The sequence below is a fragment of the Cervus elaphus genome, chromosome 9 (assembly GCF_910594005.1).
Source record: "Cervus elaphus chromosome 9, mCerEla1.1, whole genome shotgun sequence".
In the NCBI taxonomy this organism is placed as follows: domain Eukaryota; kingdom Metazoa; phylum Chordata; class Mammalia; order Artiodactyla; family Cervidae; genus Cervus; species Cervus elaphus.
Window position 1 is genome coordinate 106,078,837 of NC_057823.1, and position 15,116 is coordinate 106,093,952.

Sequence of the window (15,116 nt, forward strand, 5' to 3'; positions counted from 1 at the left end):
GACCAAACAATACCAGAGAAATCAGGTAGGACCAATAATTCTCCCAGAGTGCTCTGAAAGAAAGAAACCAAAGATTGGAATCAAGAAACTATGGATTTCCATAAATTTAAGCAATAGATCAGAGATAAATAAGAAGTCGGGACTCCCTTCAGCCTTAGTAAGAAAAACAATTTAAATTCGCCACTTTCTTCTAAGTACCCACCAATAAATTAATAAACTAATATTCATGGTTTGCTGCTGTTGTTCAGTTGCTAAGTCAAATCCAACTCTTTGCAAATCTCATGAAATGCAGCACACCAGACTTCCCTGTCCTTCACTATCTCCCAGAGTTTGCTCAAATTCATGTCCAATGAGTCAGTGATGCCATCCAACCATCTCATCCTCTGTCATCCCCTTCTCCTCCCACCTTCAATCTTTCCCAGGAACAGGGTCTTCTCCAGTGAATATTCATGGCAAACTAACTGAATTATTTTGTAACAAACAAATAAGTTAAACACACACATTCAAATACATACACACACTTTAAAGATGTCTTCAAGTTTCTCAGACTGAGAAAGATAAGACATATAAAGCGGGTTTCTACAGTTGTTTATTGTTTCCAATTAGAGATAGATGAACACAAACTTCAGTCCTGGCCTCTAGAATTAACCCTCGAGTCACTTGGCTTCTGTGGGTTTGAACAATGAAGCCAATCCTGACCAGTGGATCCCAGAAATGTTCCATAGAATTTATCTTGATTTTCGATGAACCTACAGGTAAGCCTTCCTAATCTCCCTACTTCCAGGTTTATAAATTCATTATTTGTAAATAAATACATATTATTAGAACTCAGGTATAAATTTGTGCTAAAATAAGTTCTAATTTAGAATATAAAATAAAAATAAAACTTCCTTAACAAATCTATCTTGCAATACATATTTTATGCTCTCAGATTATTTTTATTAATAATTGTAATTATGATCTTTCCTTCTGTGCATTTAGCTTATTTCTTTTTTGCAGTGTATTCTTGATCATACACTGACCTCTTCCCTGGTGGCTCAGACGGTAAAGCGTCTGCCTACAGTGAGGGAGACCCAGGGTCAATCCCTGGGTTGGGAAGATCTCCTGGAGAAGGAAACAGCAACCCGCTCCAGTATTCTTGCCTGGAAAATCCCATGGATGGAGGAGCCTAGTGGGCTACAGTCCATAGAGTCTAATAGAGTCGGACACGACTGAGCGACTTCACTTTCACTTGGTCATACACTACAGTTTTGTTTTGCTTTTTCTTTATTTGATTGTGCTGAACTTAGCTGGGACATGCGGGGTCATTTAGTTGCAGCATGTGGGATCCAGCTCCCTGACCAGGGATTGAACCCAGGCCTCCTACACTGGAGTGGGCTCAGCCACTGGACCACCAGGGACGTCCCTCTGCATGGTGTTTCAAACTGAACTTACAGCATATCAAAATTGTAGAATTCTGAGAGACAGTCTGGACAACCAGAGGATTACAAATCAAGAAGGTACCTTTTGCCAAAAAAGGGGGCACCAATTAAAATTTAATTTTAATTCTATTAATTAATTCATTAATCACATACAGTCATATCTGTTATAAACTACTAAAATTTAGGGTGAATATTTGCCTTAACCCTAATAAGAGACTGATTTCTGTTTCTCTTGACTTACGATAAGCATCATACCATGCTATAGTTATTTATCTATTAATCTGTCTTTCTTCTTACTGATGCTGATGAGCAACTTAAGACAAGAGATCATACTATTTATTTACCTTTTTGTGACCAGTACCAATCAGAACATATTAGGTGCTCAAACATATACATACATGTTTGAGTTCAAACAAATAAGCAATAGGACAAAATTCATTTCATATATAATAAAGTGTAATATATTCAATCTAGGAACAAAATTTATGTACTTGATATCAAAAAATAACTTCTGGAGAAATGTACCTTAATGTCATTCTGGTTACAAAGTCCTACTTGTATATCCTAAACATACTATATTAAAGTACAAAAAAAGAATAATTGCATTTTTCACAACTTGGGGATTTAAAAATTTCTGGAGTAGAGAAAGTATCAAAGCTTGCTGGTAGCAAATTACTCTAAATCAACCCCTTCAGTTTGTTTATCCTTACTTGGAGGAATTTTAAATGTATTATTATTAAAACACTTAGTATCAGCAAATTTTCACTTGTTCATAAAACAGGTATTAACAATCATTTAATATATCTGTCTAAAATGGAGTTTTTCTTAAAATATATCAAAACACACAATGAAGAACAGCAGCACTTCTGCTCTTATCTGAAGTTCCAAAAATAATAATTTGATTCTAATGCACGTTAGCTTTTATGCATGACAAACACCCTCCAAAAAAAGAAGAAAATTAAAACAGTGGAGACCAGCATAACTAGTTACACAAATGACTAAACTAACAATCTATTAAGTAATATAATTATATTTTTAAGCATTCTTGAAATGATCTATGTTATTCAAATTAAAAAAACAGGAGTTTCAATAAATTTATTTTATACCAAACGTAAAAATTAGATCTAGCTGTTACATATGCAAATATCCACCATCTGATTATGCATCATGTAGTATTCGATTTTTCACTTCATGCACTCCTATAAATGGCACTGAACTAACTGGGGAAAAAAAAGTAAGCTAGGAACAACATACAAATGTGAGACAATTAAGGGAATTTTTTAAAAAATAAGTAAGTTAAGGGGGGAAGATTTTTTTCAAAAGATTTTTCCATTCCAATTAATTTATTTTGCAGTACAATTTAGAATCATTAAAATACATTCCATCAACAAATATTCTAAAATTCTAAATCACTACTATAAAGTATGCTTTATATAGATCTAGTCATGGAAATATGACCAGGTATCTCTTATAGGAAGGTTAGCTTTTTTAAGAGAAAATGCAACAAAATCCAGTGTGACACTTCTTTATTTGAGACATCACGTTAGCTGTGTTCTATAGAATTTTAGGAATAGTCAATGAATATTCAAATAACCAGGGAATTCAAGTTTGATTTTTCTAAAAAAAAAAAACTAAAAGGCATAGATGCATTATCAGTTTCACCACACTATACACAAAATAAATTATATAATGATACTGAGAAGAGCCAAACTTTAATATGGCCACATAAGAAAAAGAAAAGATAAAAGAAAAAAAGCCTCTGAAAGCCAATAAATTTATACTTGATAGGACTCAAAAACAAAAGTAAAATACAGTTTAGCCTTTTAAATGTTCAGTGTTAAGTAAAACTGATGCACCAATTATTTCTATAAATCATCCTTCAACCTTAATTACCCAAGGTAAATTGCCATTAATACTTGTTGCCATTTTGTTTCACTTAATATAACTGCTTTTTTAAATAATGGGGGGTGGGGGGCATTAGAGAAAGTTTACAGGAAGAGCAAGAAGTTTTTTTAAAATTATGATAAAATATATGAATAAATAGGATACAGTAAAAGGAAATAAAAGTCAAAATCTTTTTAAAAAGAGGGTAAATTTAGCATTATCTTCAAATGTTGTGACTGTCTATCTTTAAGAGCCAAGAGAATGAACAATAAAACTACTAGGAACTATATAATCAGAAACATGGTCAGTTATAAAATTTATGTACAAAAGTATATTTAAAGTGTACAAAAATGTACTCTTATTGACCAATAATAACCAGTTAGAAAAGATCAAATTGATATCATTCACTACAGCAATAAAATTACTAAATATAAAAAACTAAATTAATATGAAATACACAGAACCTATAATAAAACTGTAAACCTCAAAAAAGGAGAGGTTTAAATAGGAAGTGCTATGTTTTATAACAAAGATATCAAATTTCCACACATAAAACCGTGACTCTAGAGCAGAAACAACCAGCTTCTAATGGCTGAGTGTGCACATGCGCACACAGCTTATTACGGGCACTGGTATTGTTCAGACGTTAGTAAGTGGGGAGAGCGGGGAGAAAGAACAGAGCCGGGGACAATCTAAGCGGACATACAGACCAAGGATCATAAAATCAATTCAATCCAAAATGCGATTTCTGAGGGTCAGGAAAAAAGTTAACTTCGAAGAAAAGTGAAATATCTCAGCCCCAGTTTGACTTAGAGCAAGGCAAGCTTGATGGGGAGAGTAATGCAATCAACTATGACATATTCAGATTCAGGAATTCAAGACAATTACTCCTAAGAGCTAAAGCAAGGAAAAGGAGCCATGATAAGTCCACTCAGTTTTACATTTTCTCTTGGGTGCAGAATACTGAAAGAGGCAAAGACAGCTAAGGAGAGTTTCATAGGCCTCAAGGTAAACCTTGAACCTTAATGGAACAAGGAAAAAGGAATCAAGATAGCAGTGAGGTCCCTAGCAAGTAAATGGTGGTATTTCAATTAATGATCCCATCTTTCAGATTTATAAAGTCTCAGAGAATAAGGATAAGAACGTCCTCGGCTAACATCACAATTGCTCTAAACAGAGAAATGTACTCTGGAGTATTAAGTTGTAGGTATGTTCTCAGGGCTTTCACAACTCAAGGCCAGACAAACTCAAATTTCCCACCTCCCCCTTCTTCTTGATTCAAAACACTATGCAATTTTATTCAAAAAAAAAAAAAAAACTACTAAGGCAAAAGGACTACTTAAGATAACATTTCAGATTTGCAAAAGCCTGGTGTTATGTGAAACACCCTGCCCAGCATATAAAGATATATTCAAAAGGGTTCCAACTTTTCATAAGGGGGTGAAAATAACACAAATACTTCATTTTCAATCATGTTTTCCTAACATACTAAATCCATGATGTTAAAAATCCTTATGCTACACAGATGTAATAGTGAAACTAGCAGAGAAAAGAAAATAGCAATGATAAATCAACTTAGGTCCCAGGATTATTTTCTGATTAGGACAGTAAAAGTTTCTAGGTTTTTCCTGTATATAAAATGAAACATGATGGCAATGAGAATTTCAGTTAAATAGTATATCTGTGTTAGTCACTGAAAAACATTAGAAAACCTACATCACAACAGGTTATTTTGTCAAATAATTAGAAATAAAAGGATCAACCAGTGACTGGGAAGGCCTATTCCTACTTACTATGATGATCAAGTTTTACAAAACCCAAGTCCTAAATCCATGAAGAGACACAGTGAAAGATGTGCGATTAATATAAGTCACTTGCAATAATCTCTTCTCTGCAGCACCAAAGGCCTTTAAAAGGGTGAGTGTACCATAATATCAAAATTAGATTTATATATCCTAGAAGACGGGTTACACACTGATGAACAGCCTTAAATTGACATAATGGCTCTTAGTGGTTATAAACGCAGCTTTTTCCGACTTTAATTGGCAATGACTAGACTGACCTTTTCTGTATAATTGTAACTACAGTACAGTAATTAGACAAACCACTACTTCTGAAGTAAAGAAGAGAGGAAGAAAGCTCTCAGTCAACCAGCCTTGAAAACGCAGAGTAAAACTGGGTTGGCATTCTATTGGGGGGAAAATGAGTCACCAATAAATAAGAAGAGCAGTTTTCCATAAATTGCGTTCGATGTTGATGTCTGAACTGAAGATGAAAACACCAGAGGAAAGGCCTTTCCGTCTACCTAAAGGCAGAGCCCCAGTGGGGATACACCCAGCCCACAGGCCGCCGTCCACTGCGCGGCCAGGCTGCACTCCGCGGGCCCCGCACACCACCTCTCTGCAGGCCTCTCGCCGGTGGGCCCACACACCTCTGTGCAGGCCTCTCCCCGGCGGGCCCGGGGCTTCTCCCCCACCGGCCGGGGGAGGCCAGCGCTCCTGGCGTCCCTTGATGCAAAACCAGCCTAGTGGCCGGGCCCTCTGCCTGGGCGGGAGAAGCTGCCTCACGACAGGCGCGTCCAGGCCAGCCGCTCCGGAGCTGCATCCTCCCGGAGAGGAGCCTGGAGAAGGTGCGCCCCGGTCCCGCCCGCCCGGCGCTGCCACCCTGACTTTCCCGGGAGCGCGTCCTGGGGGAGCGGGGAGACCACCGCGCGCTCTGCAGGTCGCCGGGGGGCCCCTCTGGGAGGTCCGCCCAAGAGCCCGCGGCCCGGGAAGAGCCGCTCTGGGGGTCGGAGCTCCTGCTGCAGCCTCTCCCTGCAGCCACTGGCCAGCTTTCCCACTACCCTGGAGCCCCCTCCCAAGCCCAGCACCAAATTCGAGAAAAGAAATGCTTTTTGCAGAAAAAATAACAGCAACAACAAAAAAAGCTGTACTATATGCTTGAAGTTGAAGAGAATATGTCTCAAGTGTTCTCACCACACACACACAATAGGGCTCACGATGTGAGGTTATCAATATGTTAGTTAACTTGATTGTGGTGATTTTTTCACAGTTTAAATGTTTACTAAATTATCACATTGTACACCTTGAAAGAAAGAAAGTTAAGTCGCTCAGTTGTGTCCAACTCTTTGTCACCCCATGGACTGCTGCCTGCCAGGCTCCTCTGTCCATGGGATTCTCCAGGCAAGAATACTGGAGTGGGTTGCCATTTCCTTCTCCAAGGGATCTTCCCGACCCAGGGATTGAACCCGGGTCTCCCACATTGCAAGCAGACACTTTTACCATCTGAGCCACCAGGGAAGCTCATTGTACACCTTCAGTTCAGTTCAGTTCAGTTGCTCAGGCGTGTCTGATTCTTTGTAACCCCATGAACCGCAGCACGCCAGGCCTCCCTGTCCATCACCAACTCCTGGAGTCCACCCAAACTCATGTCCATTGAGTCAGTGATGCCAGCCAACCATCTGATCCTCTGTCCCTTCTCCTCCTGCCTTCATCTTTCCCAACATCAAGGTCTTTTCAAAGGAATCAGCTCTTCGCATCAGGTGGCCAAAGTATTGGAGTTTCAACTTCAGCATCAGTCCCTCCAATGAACACCCAGGACCGATTTCCTTTAGGATGGACTGGTTGGATCTCCTTGCAGTCCAAGGGACTCTCGAGAGTCTTCTCCAACACCATAGTTCAAAAGCATCAATTCTTCAGTACTCTGCTTTCTTTATGGTCCAACTCTCACATCCATACATGACTACTGGAAAAACCATAGCCTTGACTAGACGGACCTTTGTTGGCAAAGTAATGTCTCTGCTTCTTAATATGCTGTCTAGGTTGGTCATAACTTTTCTTCCAAGGAGCAAGCGTCTTTGAATTTCATGGCTGCAGTCACCATCTACAGTGATTTTGGAGCCCAGAAAAATAAAGTCAGCCACTGTTTCCACTGTTTCCCCATCTATTTGCCATGAAGTGATGAGACCAGATGCCATGATCCTAGTTTTCTGAATGTTAAGCTTTAAGCCAACTTTTTCACTCCCCTCTTTCACTTTCATCAAGAGGCTTTTTAGTTCCTCTTCACTTTCTGCCATAAGGGTGGTGTCATTTGCATATCTGAGGTTATTGATATTTCTCCCGGCAATCCTGACTCCAACTTGTGCTTCTTCCAGCCCAGTGTTTCTCATGATGTACTCTGCATATAAGTTAAATAAGCAGGGTGACAATATACAGCCTTGACGTACTCCTTTTCCTATGTGGAACCAGTCTGTTGTTCCATGTCCAGTTCTAACTGTTGCTTCCTGACCTGTATATGGGTTTCTCAAGAGGCAGGTCAGGTGGTCTGGTATTCCCATCTCTTTCAGAATTTTCCACAGTTTATTGTGGTCCACACAGTCAAAGGCTTTGGCATAGTCAATAAAGCAGAAGTACATGTTCTTCTGGAACTCTCGTGCTTTTTCGATGATCAAGCAAATGTTGGCATATTGATCTCTGGTTCCTCTGCCTTTTCTAAAACCAGCTGGAACATCTGACAGTTCACAGTTAACATATTGCTGAAGCCTGGCTTGGAGAATTTTGAGCATTACTTTACTAGCGTGTGAGATGAGTGCAATTGTGCAGTAGTTTGAGCATTCTTTGGCATTGCCTTTCTTTGGGATTGGAATGAAATCTGACCTTTTCCAGTCTTGTGGCCACTGTTCAGTTTTCCAGATTTGCTGGCATATTTAGTGCAGTGCCTTCACAGCATCATCTTTCAGGATTTGAAATAGCTCAACTGGCATTCCATCACCTCCACTAGCTTTGTTCACAGTGATGCTTCCTAAGGCCCACTTGACTTCACATTCTAGGATGTCTGGCTCTAGGTGAGTGATCACACCATCATGATTATCTGGGTGGTGAAGACCTTTTTTGTAGTTCTTCTGTGCATTCTTGCCACCTCCTCTTAATATCTTCTGCTTCTGTTAGGTCCATACCATTTCTGTCCTTTATGGTACACCTCAAATATACATAATTTTCCTTTGACAATTCCTTTGACAATCTCAATAAAGTTGGAAAAGATATCAGACATTAAAAAAAGTCCTGAAAACAAGTTTGAAAGTAAAAAATTAAAAAAAAAAAAAGAATTAAGATGTTACTTGGGACACATGGAGGGAAAGCAGGAGCAGAGATCTAAAAACAATCACGTTAAAATCCCTAACTGTGGTCCCAGCAGGCATGCCTTCCTCAGCCTGCGTAATTCTGCAGGAAGGTAGGAGTCTTGACAGGGGCCTAAAGGAACCACCAGCGGCCAGTCACCCCAGAAGACCATCGGCAGAGGCTGGAAATGAAGCGGAACCCACCCTTTTGCCCACCCCGTTCCTGGGTCTCGGGTGAAGGTCGGCCGGCCCCTGCGTCATTTTGTCTCCAAGGTGGGAGACACCAGGTCCCTGAAGGAGAGTTGAGACATTTCTTTTTCAGCAGCCCAGCCTGCATGTAAGTGATGTCCTCTCTGTGAGACTCTGGGAGGAGAATCCTGGCATGTTGAAAGGAAAAAAAAAACAGTGCAAGCTCAACCAGTGGGTGAGTCCTTATCACCAGGCACTGCCCATTAGCATCCCAAGGCCCCCACACAGGTTAGCCTCTCTCCCCGGAGCTACCGTAGTTGGCAGTCACACACTGGGCAATTACAAGGCAACTCAGCACCCAGAATTATTTTCTCATTTGGACAGGAAAAGTTTACTCATCCCCCAGTATGTAAAATGGAATATAACTGCAGTAAGAATTTTAGTTAAACGATCTCACTGCTATCCCTGTTAGTCACTGAAAATAAGTCGGAAAATATAAATGAGAGCCAGGGACCACCGTCTTTCATCAGTAGAGCAATGAGATTTGGTATTAATATATAAGCAGCAGTTAAAGGAAGTCATTGTACCATATGTAAAATTCCAGATTACACACAAGTGCAATGTACGGTAATTAGAAACTACCTCCTCATGCAAATTGGAGAACACTGACTCCCTCCCTCATAGGAACAGCGAACGGGGCTTCAGAGCGTGTTCGACAAAGTGCATAGAACTGATGAAAATGAAAAGCAGCAAAAGCATTATACAATCACCCAGAAATCCCTTGGTTGTGTTCGAGGCAAGTACTGCCAAGTATCAACTCCACGAGGGCAGGAAACACAAAGGTCTGCTAGCTGCCCTTCCCCAAATGTCCAGCAATGCTAAGTGTCTAACAAACACCTGGCCAGTGAATAAATGATAAACAAACAAAAACACACTCTGGAATTTTCTCTCACCAATTCTTGGATCACATACTTCTTCAAATTTTCATCAGACATAAAAGAAATATGTGAATACTGATTCTCTACAGAGTTCACTTGGGATAGAAAAATTATGTTTTATTTACGTGCAATGGGCAACTTAATCTCTCATGTCTTAATTTCCTCACTTGAAAAAAATGGGAACAATAATAGTGCCTACCTCACAGGGTTGTTAGAAATTTACTATATGTAGAGCACTAAAACAGTGGCTAGCAGAGTCAATGCTATATATAAGTATTAGTGGTTTCTGCTATTATTCTAAAATGACATGCAGGGAGGTTTTTAGAAGCCTCTGGCTATTCACTGGTCTTATTAGCCTCTCGCCATCTCCAAGAGGCAGAGACCATTTCTTATTCAACTATGTCTTGCCAGTACTAAGTTCAGTGCCTGGCACACAATCAGTGATCAAAAAAAGGTGGGTAATACAAATTACATTGAATTAAACATTCATATTATAATACTACAATGTTCTCATCTATTTCTGAAAAAACAGTCATCTAGGCACATTATGATTCAGAACATGAATTTCCTACACAATAAATCCAAATGTGATAAGCATCTTCCTTTAACACTTGATAGCGCCTAACTAAGGGACAGTTACAATGAAAAAGCTCAAAATGTTTCCTTTTTGCCAGGGTCCAGCATAGGCAACCTCTCTTCCTTTGTATTCCTCCTCACCATTTATTCATCATTCAAAAACCAAACTCTCCATCCTTTAAATGTATCATTGTGACATCAATGGCAAGGAAGGCAGATAAGAAGGTTCAACTGACAATCAAGTGTTAGGAAACGGGCTAAGATGTCAACAATGCAGGACGTTAAAATATTTTGAAAAATCTGTGCTGAAGATTTGGAAAATTTGTTTAGCATTACAAGCACACTTGTGTGCAAAAAATATGTTAGAATTCTAAGGAAGTGTGGATCTGTTTTATTAATAAATTTAAAATTTTCCACTAACTGCCTTAATTCATCCTGATATATTTCTCCCTTTGGTTTCAGAAAAATAAATTCTCAATTGATACCTTGATGCAACATGCTGGATCATCAATAATCTAGCAATAAACTATTTTCCTCTGGCAATAAACCAAGTTTCTCTTCTAACATTTGTAAGCATTAAGTGATAGTTAAGAATGAGCTTTCCCCTGAGTAGCTAGAAAGACTGTCCTCTAAATTAAACTATAAAATTGATCCGTATAGAACAAATAAGCAAAGATAACAGTCAACAGCTCCCAGGCCAAAGCAAGAATTTGACATCACATCATCACAATGACATCCACAGAAAGTTATAATTCAGATAAAAGGGTGACCATGTAATTTATCATCCAAATATGACATTAAGCCAGACACGAACCAAGACTGTGCTGCACCAATTTAGACGTAACATTCACCGTAAATCACAGGAGGAGTTGGGAGAAAAGAACACGAAACAGGAGAGCAAATTCTGGTGTCGCTTGTCTAAGAATTACAAACTTTGGCACTGCTCTTTGCTTCAGGAATATGCCAGTCCTCTGGCAATTAACATTTTGGTCCGTGTCTGTTCTTATGGTATAGCTTTGTGCTGCTATTTAACTGGGTTACAACACTTTTCATTCATCTCTGCCCTGTCTCCTCGGGTATCTGGTGGTCGTCTGGTCACTGGGACGCCTGTGTCTCGGAGCCCACTCCAGCCCCGTGCCCTGTGCGCTGCAGGGGCGCCCAGCGCTCACTGACGGCCAGCAGCAACAGCGGGCCTCACAGCAGGCACGCCCTCAGTGCCAGGTGAGTCAGAGCCTTCCTGAGCGCTCTGCCCGCTCCGCCACAGGGAAATCAGACAGAAGCACTATGCAGGAGGCTCTGCTGTAATCCTCACTTACAGACGGGAAACAGGACAGAGGGAGGCTGAGTGACCGGCCCAGAGACAAGCAGGCAGGAAGGGGCAGAGTCAGGATTCAAATCCAGACTGGCTCCAGACATAAGGACTGTGCTCTGCTGTCTCTCAGTGGAAAACACACGCGCCTAAATAACTTACCTAATTATAATTCAACAGGACTGGAAAAGGTCAGTTTTCCTTCCAGTCTCAAAGAAAGGCAATGCCAAAGAATGCTCAAACTCCTGCACAACTGCACTCATCTCACAGGAGCAAAATAATGCTCAAAATTCTCCAAGTCAGGTTTCAAAAGTACATAAACCAAGAACTTCCAGATTTTCAAACTGGATTTCGAAAAGTTAGAGGAACCAGAGATCAAATTGCCAACATCCACTGGATCATCAAAAAAGCAAGAGAATTCCAGAAAAACATCTACTTCTGCTTCAATGATTATGCCAAAGTATTTGACTGTGTCGATCACAATAAACTGTGGAAAATTCTGAAAGAGATGGGAATACCAGACCACTTTACCTGCCTCCTGAGAAATCTGTGTGCAGGGCAAGAAGCAACAGTTAGAACCAAACATGGAACAACTGACTGGTTCCAAATAGGAAAAGGAGTATGTCAAGGCTGTATATTGTCACCCTGCTTATTTAACTTAGATGCAGAGTACATCATGAGAAACGCTGGGCTGGAGGAAGCACAAGCTGGAATCAAGATTGCCAGGAGAAATATCAATAACCTCAGATATGCAAATGACACCACCTTTATGGCAGAAAGTGAAGAGGAACTAAAGAGCCTCTTGATGAAAGTGAAAGAGGAGAGTGAAAAAGTTGGCTTAAAGCTCAACATTCAGAAAACTAAGATCATGGCATCTGGTCCCATCACTTCATGGCAAATAGATGGGGAAACAGTGGAAACAGTGGCTGACTTTATTTTTCTGGGCTCCAAAATCACTGTAGATGGTGACTGCAGCCGTGAAATTCAAAGACGCTTGCTCCTTGGAAGAAAAGTTATGACCAACCTAGACAGCATATTAAGAAGCAGAGACAGCCTTTTGGCTCTCTGAACTGCACCATGGCGGTCGGCAAGAACAAGCGCCTTACGAAAGGAGGCAAAAAGGGAGCCAAGAAGAAAGTGGTTGACCCATTTTCTAAAAAAGATTGGTATGATGTGAAAGCACCAGCTATGTTCAATATAAGGAATATTGGGAAAACATTGGTCACGAGAACTCAAGGAACCAAAATCGCGTCTGATGGCCTCAAAGGTCGTGTTTTTGAAGTGAGTCTTGCTGATCTGCAGAATGATGAAGTAGCATTTAGAAAATTCAAGCTAATTACTGAGGATGTTCAGGGCAAAAACTGCCTGACTAATTTTCATGGTATGGATCTTACCCGTGACAAAATGTGCTCCATGGTCAAAAAATGGCAGACCATGATTGAAGCTCACGTTGATGTCAAGACTACCGATGGTTACTTGCTTCGTCTGTTCTGTGTGGGTTTTACTAAAAAGCGCAACAATCAGATCCGGAAGACCTCTTACGCCCAGCACCAGCAGGTGCGCCAGATCCGTAAGAAGATGATGGAGATCATGACCCGAGAGGTGCAGACAAACGACTTGAAAGAGGTGGTCAATAAATTGATTCCAGATAGCATTGGAAAAGACATAGAAAAGGCTTGCCAATCTATTTATCCGCTCCATGATGTCTTCGTTAGAAAAGTAAAAATGCTGAAGAAGCCTAAATTTGAATTGGGAAAACTCATGGAGCTACATGGTGAAGGTAGTAGTTCTGGAAAAGCTACTGGGGACGAGACAGGTGCTAAAGTTGAACGAGCTGATGGATACGAACCACCAGTCCAAGAATCGGTTTAAAATGCAGATTCTTAATGGTGACAAATAAAAGATCTTATTTGTGGTAAAAAAAAAAAAAAAAAAAAAGAAGCAGAGACATTACTTTGCCAACAAAGGTCCGTCTAGTCAAGGCTATGGTTTTTCCAGTAGTCATGTATGGATGTGAGAGTTGGACCATAAAGAAAGCAGAGTACTGAAGAATTGATGCTTTTGAACTATGGTGTTGGAGAAGACTCTTGAGAGTCCCTTGGACTGCAAGGAGATCCAACCAGTCCATCCTGAAGGGGATAAGTCCTGGGTGTTCATTGGAAGGACTGATGCTAAAGCTGAAACTCCAATACTTTGGTCACCTGATGCAAAGAACTGACTCACTGAGAAAGCTCTTGATGCTGGGAAAGACTGAATGCAGGAGGAGAAGGGGACGACAGAGGATGAGATGGTTGGATGCCATCACCGACACGATGGACATGAGTTTGAGCAAGCTCTGGGAGTTGGTGATGGACAGGGAGGCCTGGTGTGCTGCAGTCCATGTGGTAGCAGAGTCGGACATAACTGAGTGGCTGAACTAAAGCTGAAATAATTTAAGTTTTTCAGTTATTAAACATTAAAGTTATTTTTAAATGCACCAAAGTAGGTGATGATTACATCCAGAGTTGGCACAGGTTTGGAGAAACAGATATTCTTCTCCAGGGACACCGTTGTATATTGATATACTCTATGGGGAATGAGAAAGATATGTTAAAGTTTATATGTATATTCATGTTTATATGCAGAATTTCCATTTCAAGATTTTAACCCTAAGTAGACAAAAATTAAAAGTATACAAAGACATAGGTGTAAGAATATTCATCATACTGGAAATTATTAGAATGTCTATCAATAGGAGATTAGTTAAGTACAATATGTTAAAGTCTACCATAAATTAATGAGAAATGGTGACAGAGATCTGTATTTATCAAAATAAAAGTAAATCCATAGTATATTGTTGACAGAAATACAGATAGCAAAATAGGACACACAACATAATTCCAGAAGGAGGCGGTGGAAGGACATGGACACACGTGCATATCTAAAAATACAGTCACCAAAATGTCAACAATGGAAGGATTTTGATAGTGAGATTTTAGGTAGTCTCCACTTTAAAAAAAGAAAAATTACTAAAAACCTCCTTGTGTATGTGTTGTTATTTCTACACAGGTGCATCAAAGAAATACAAGAGCGCACCACCTAAGAGATACTCTAGTTCCAATCTAGGCCATGAAAGAAGACCAGCGTTGACGGCAAGTAAGTGGCTCCAACGGAAGGTGAGGGCAAGCTCAGCAGAGCGGAACCGAGCAGCCCGGGAGCCCGGGAGCCCGGGAGCCCGTTCCCGGCCCCACCTCAGCACAAGCTCGCTGCGCGGACCTGGCCAAGCCATCGGTGAGCCTGGGGCCTTAGCTTCGGATCAACAAAACGGAAGAGCCCCAGGAGGCATCCTCAGAGGCCTTCGGAACCCCAAGGGTCTGTGGTTAAAATCTGCAGAAAGAGCAGGAATAAACATGGTAACTCCTCACTCCCTTGCCAGTCACGGGGGATTATTCTATAGTCTCAGTACACGTTAGTCGGTTTGTACAAGACGTGAAATACCAAAGGCCAGAAAATGAGAACAGCAACGAAAGCCCACACACACATGCAGGCACTTGTTATTGGCAATATGATTATTCCTCAGAGACTAGGACAGTACACGCCCCTAAGGATGGAGCCCACACGAGACCCCTCACTATCCCAATAAAAGCTCATCCCCAGAGTTGACAGTGCTCTTGTAACATTTCACTCTTATACAGATAAAAGAC

The 15,116-nt window shown here is 40.5% G+C and overlaps 2 protein-coding genes across 2 annotated transcripts in view; one reads left to right on the top strand and one right to left on the bottom strand.

Moving 5' to 3' along the window:
- Window positions 1-15,116, bottom strand: part of FBXL17 (F-box and leucine rich repeat protein 17) — a 498,904-nt gene that overhangs the window by 298,420 nt on the left and 185,368 nt on the right. The gene's annotated exons all lie outside the window — the stretch shown is intronic.
- LOC122700674 (40S ribosomal protein S3a) lies at window positions 12,487-13,366 on the top strand. Its single transcript, XM_043913748.1, has one exon. The coding sequence runs from the start codon at window positions 12,511-12,513 to the stop codon at window positions 13,303-13,305; it is 795 nt and encodes a 264-aa protein (XP_043769683.1). The 5' UTR covers window positions 12,487-12,510; the 3' UTR covers window positions 13,306-13,366.

Excerpts from the sequence above, each read along its gene's own strand:
- LOC122700674 (XM_043913748.1), top strand. The coding sequence starts at position 12,511 with ATGGCGGTCGGCAAGAACAAGCGCCTTACGAAAGGAGGCAAAAAGGGA.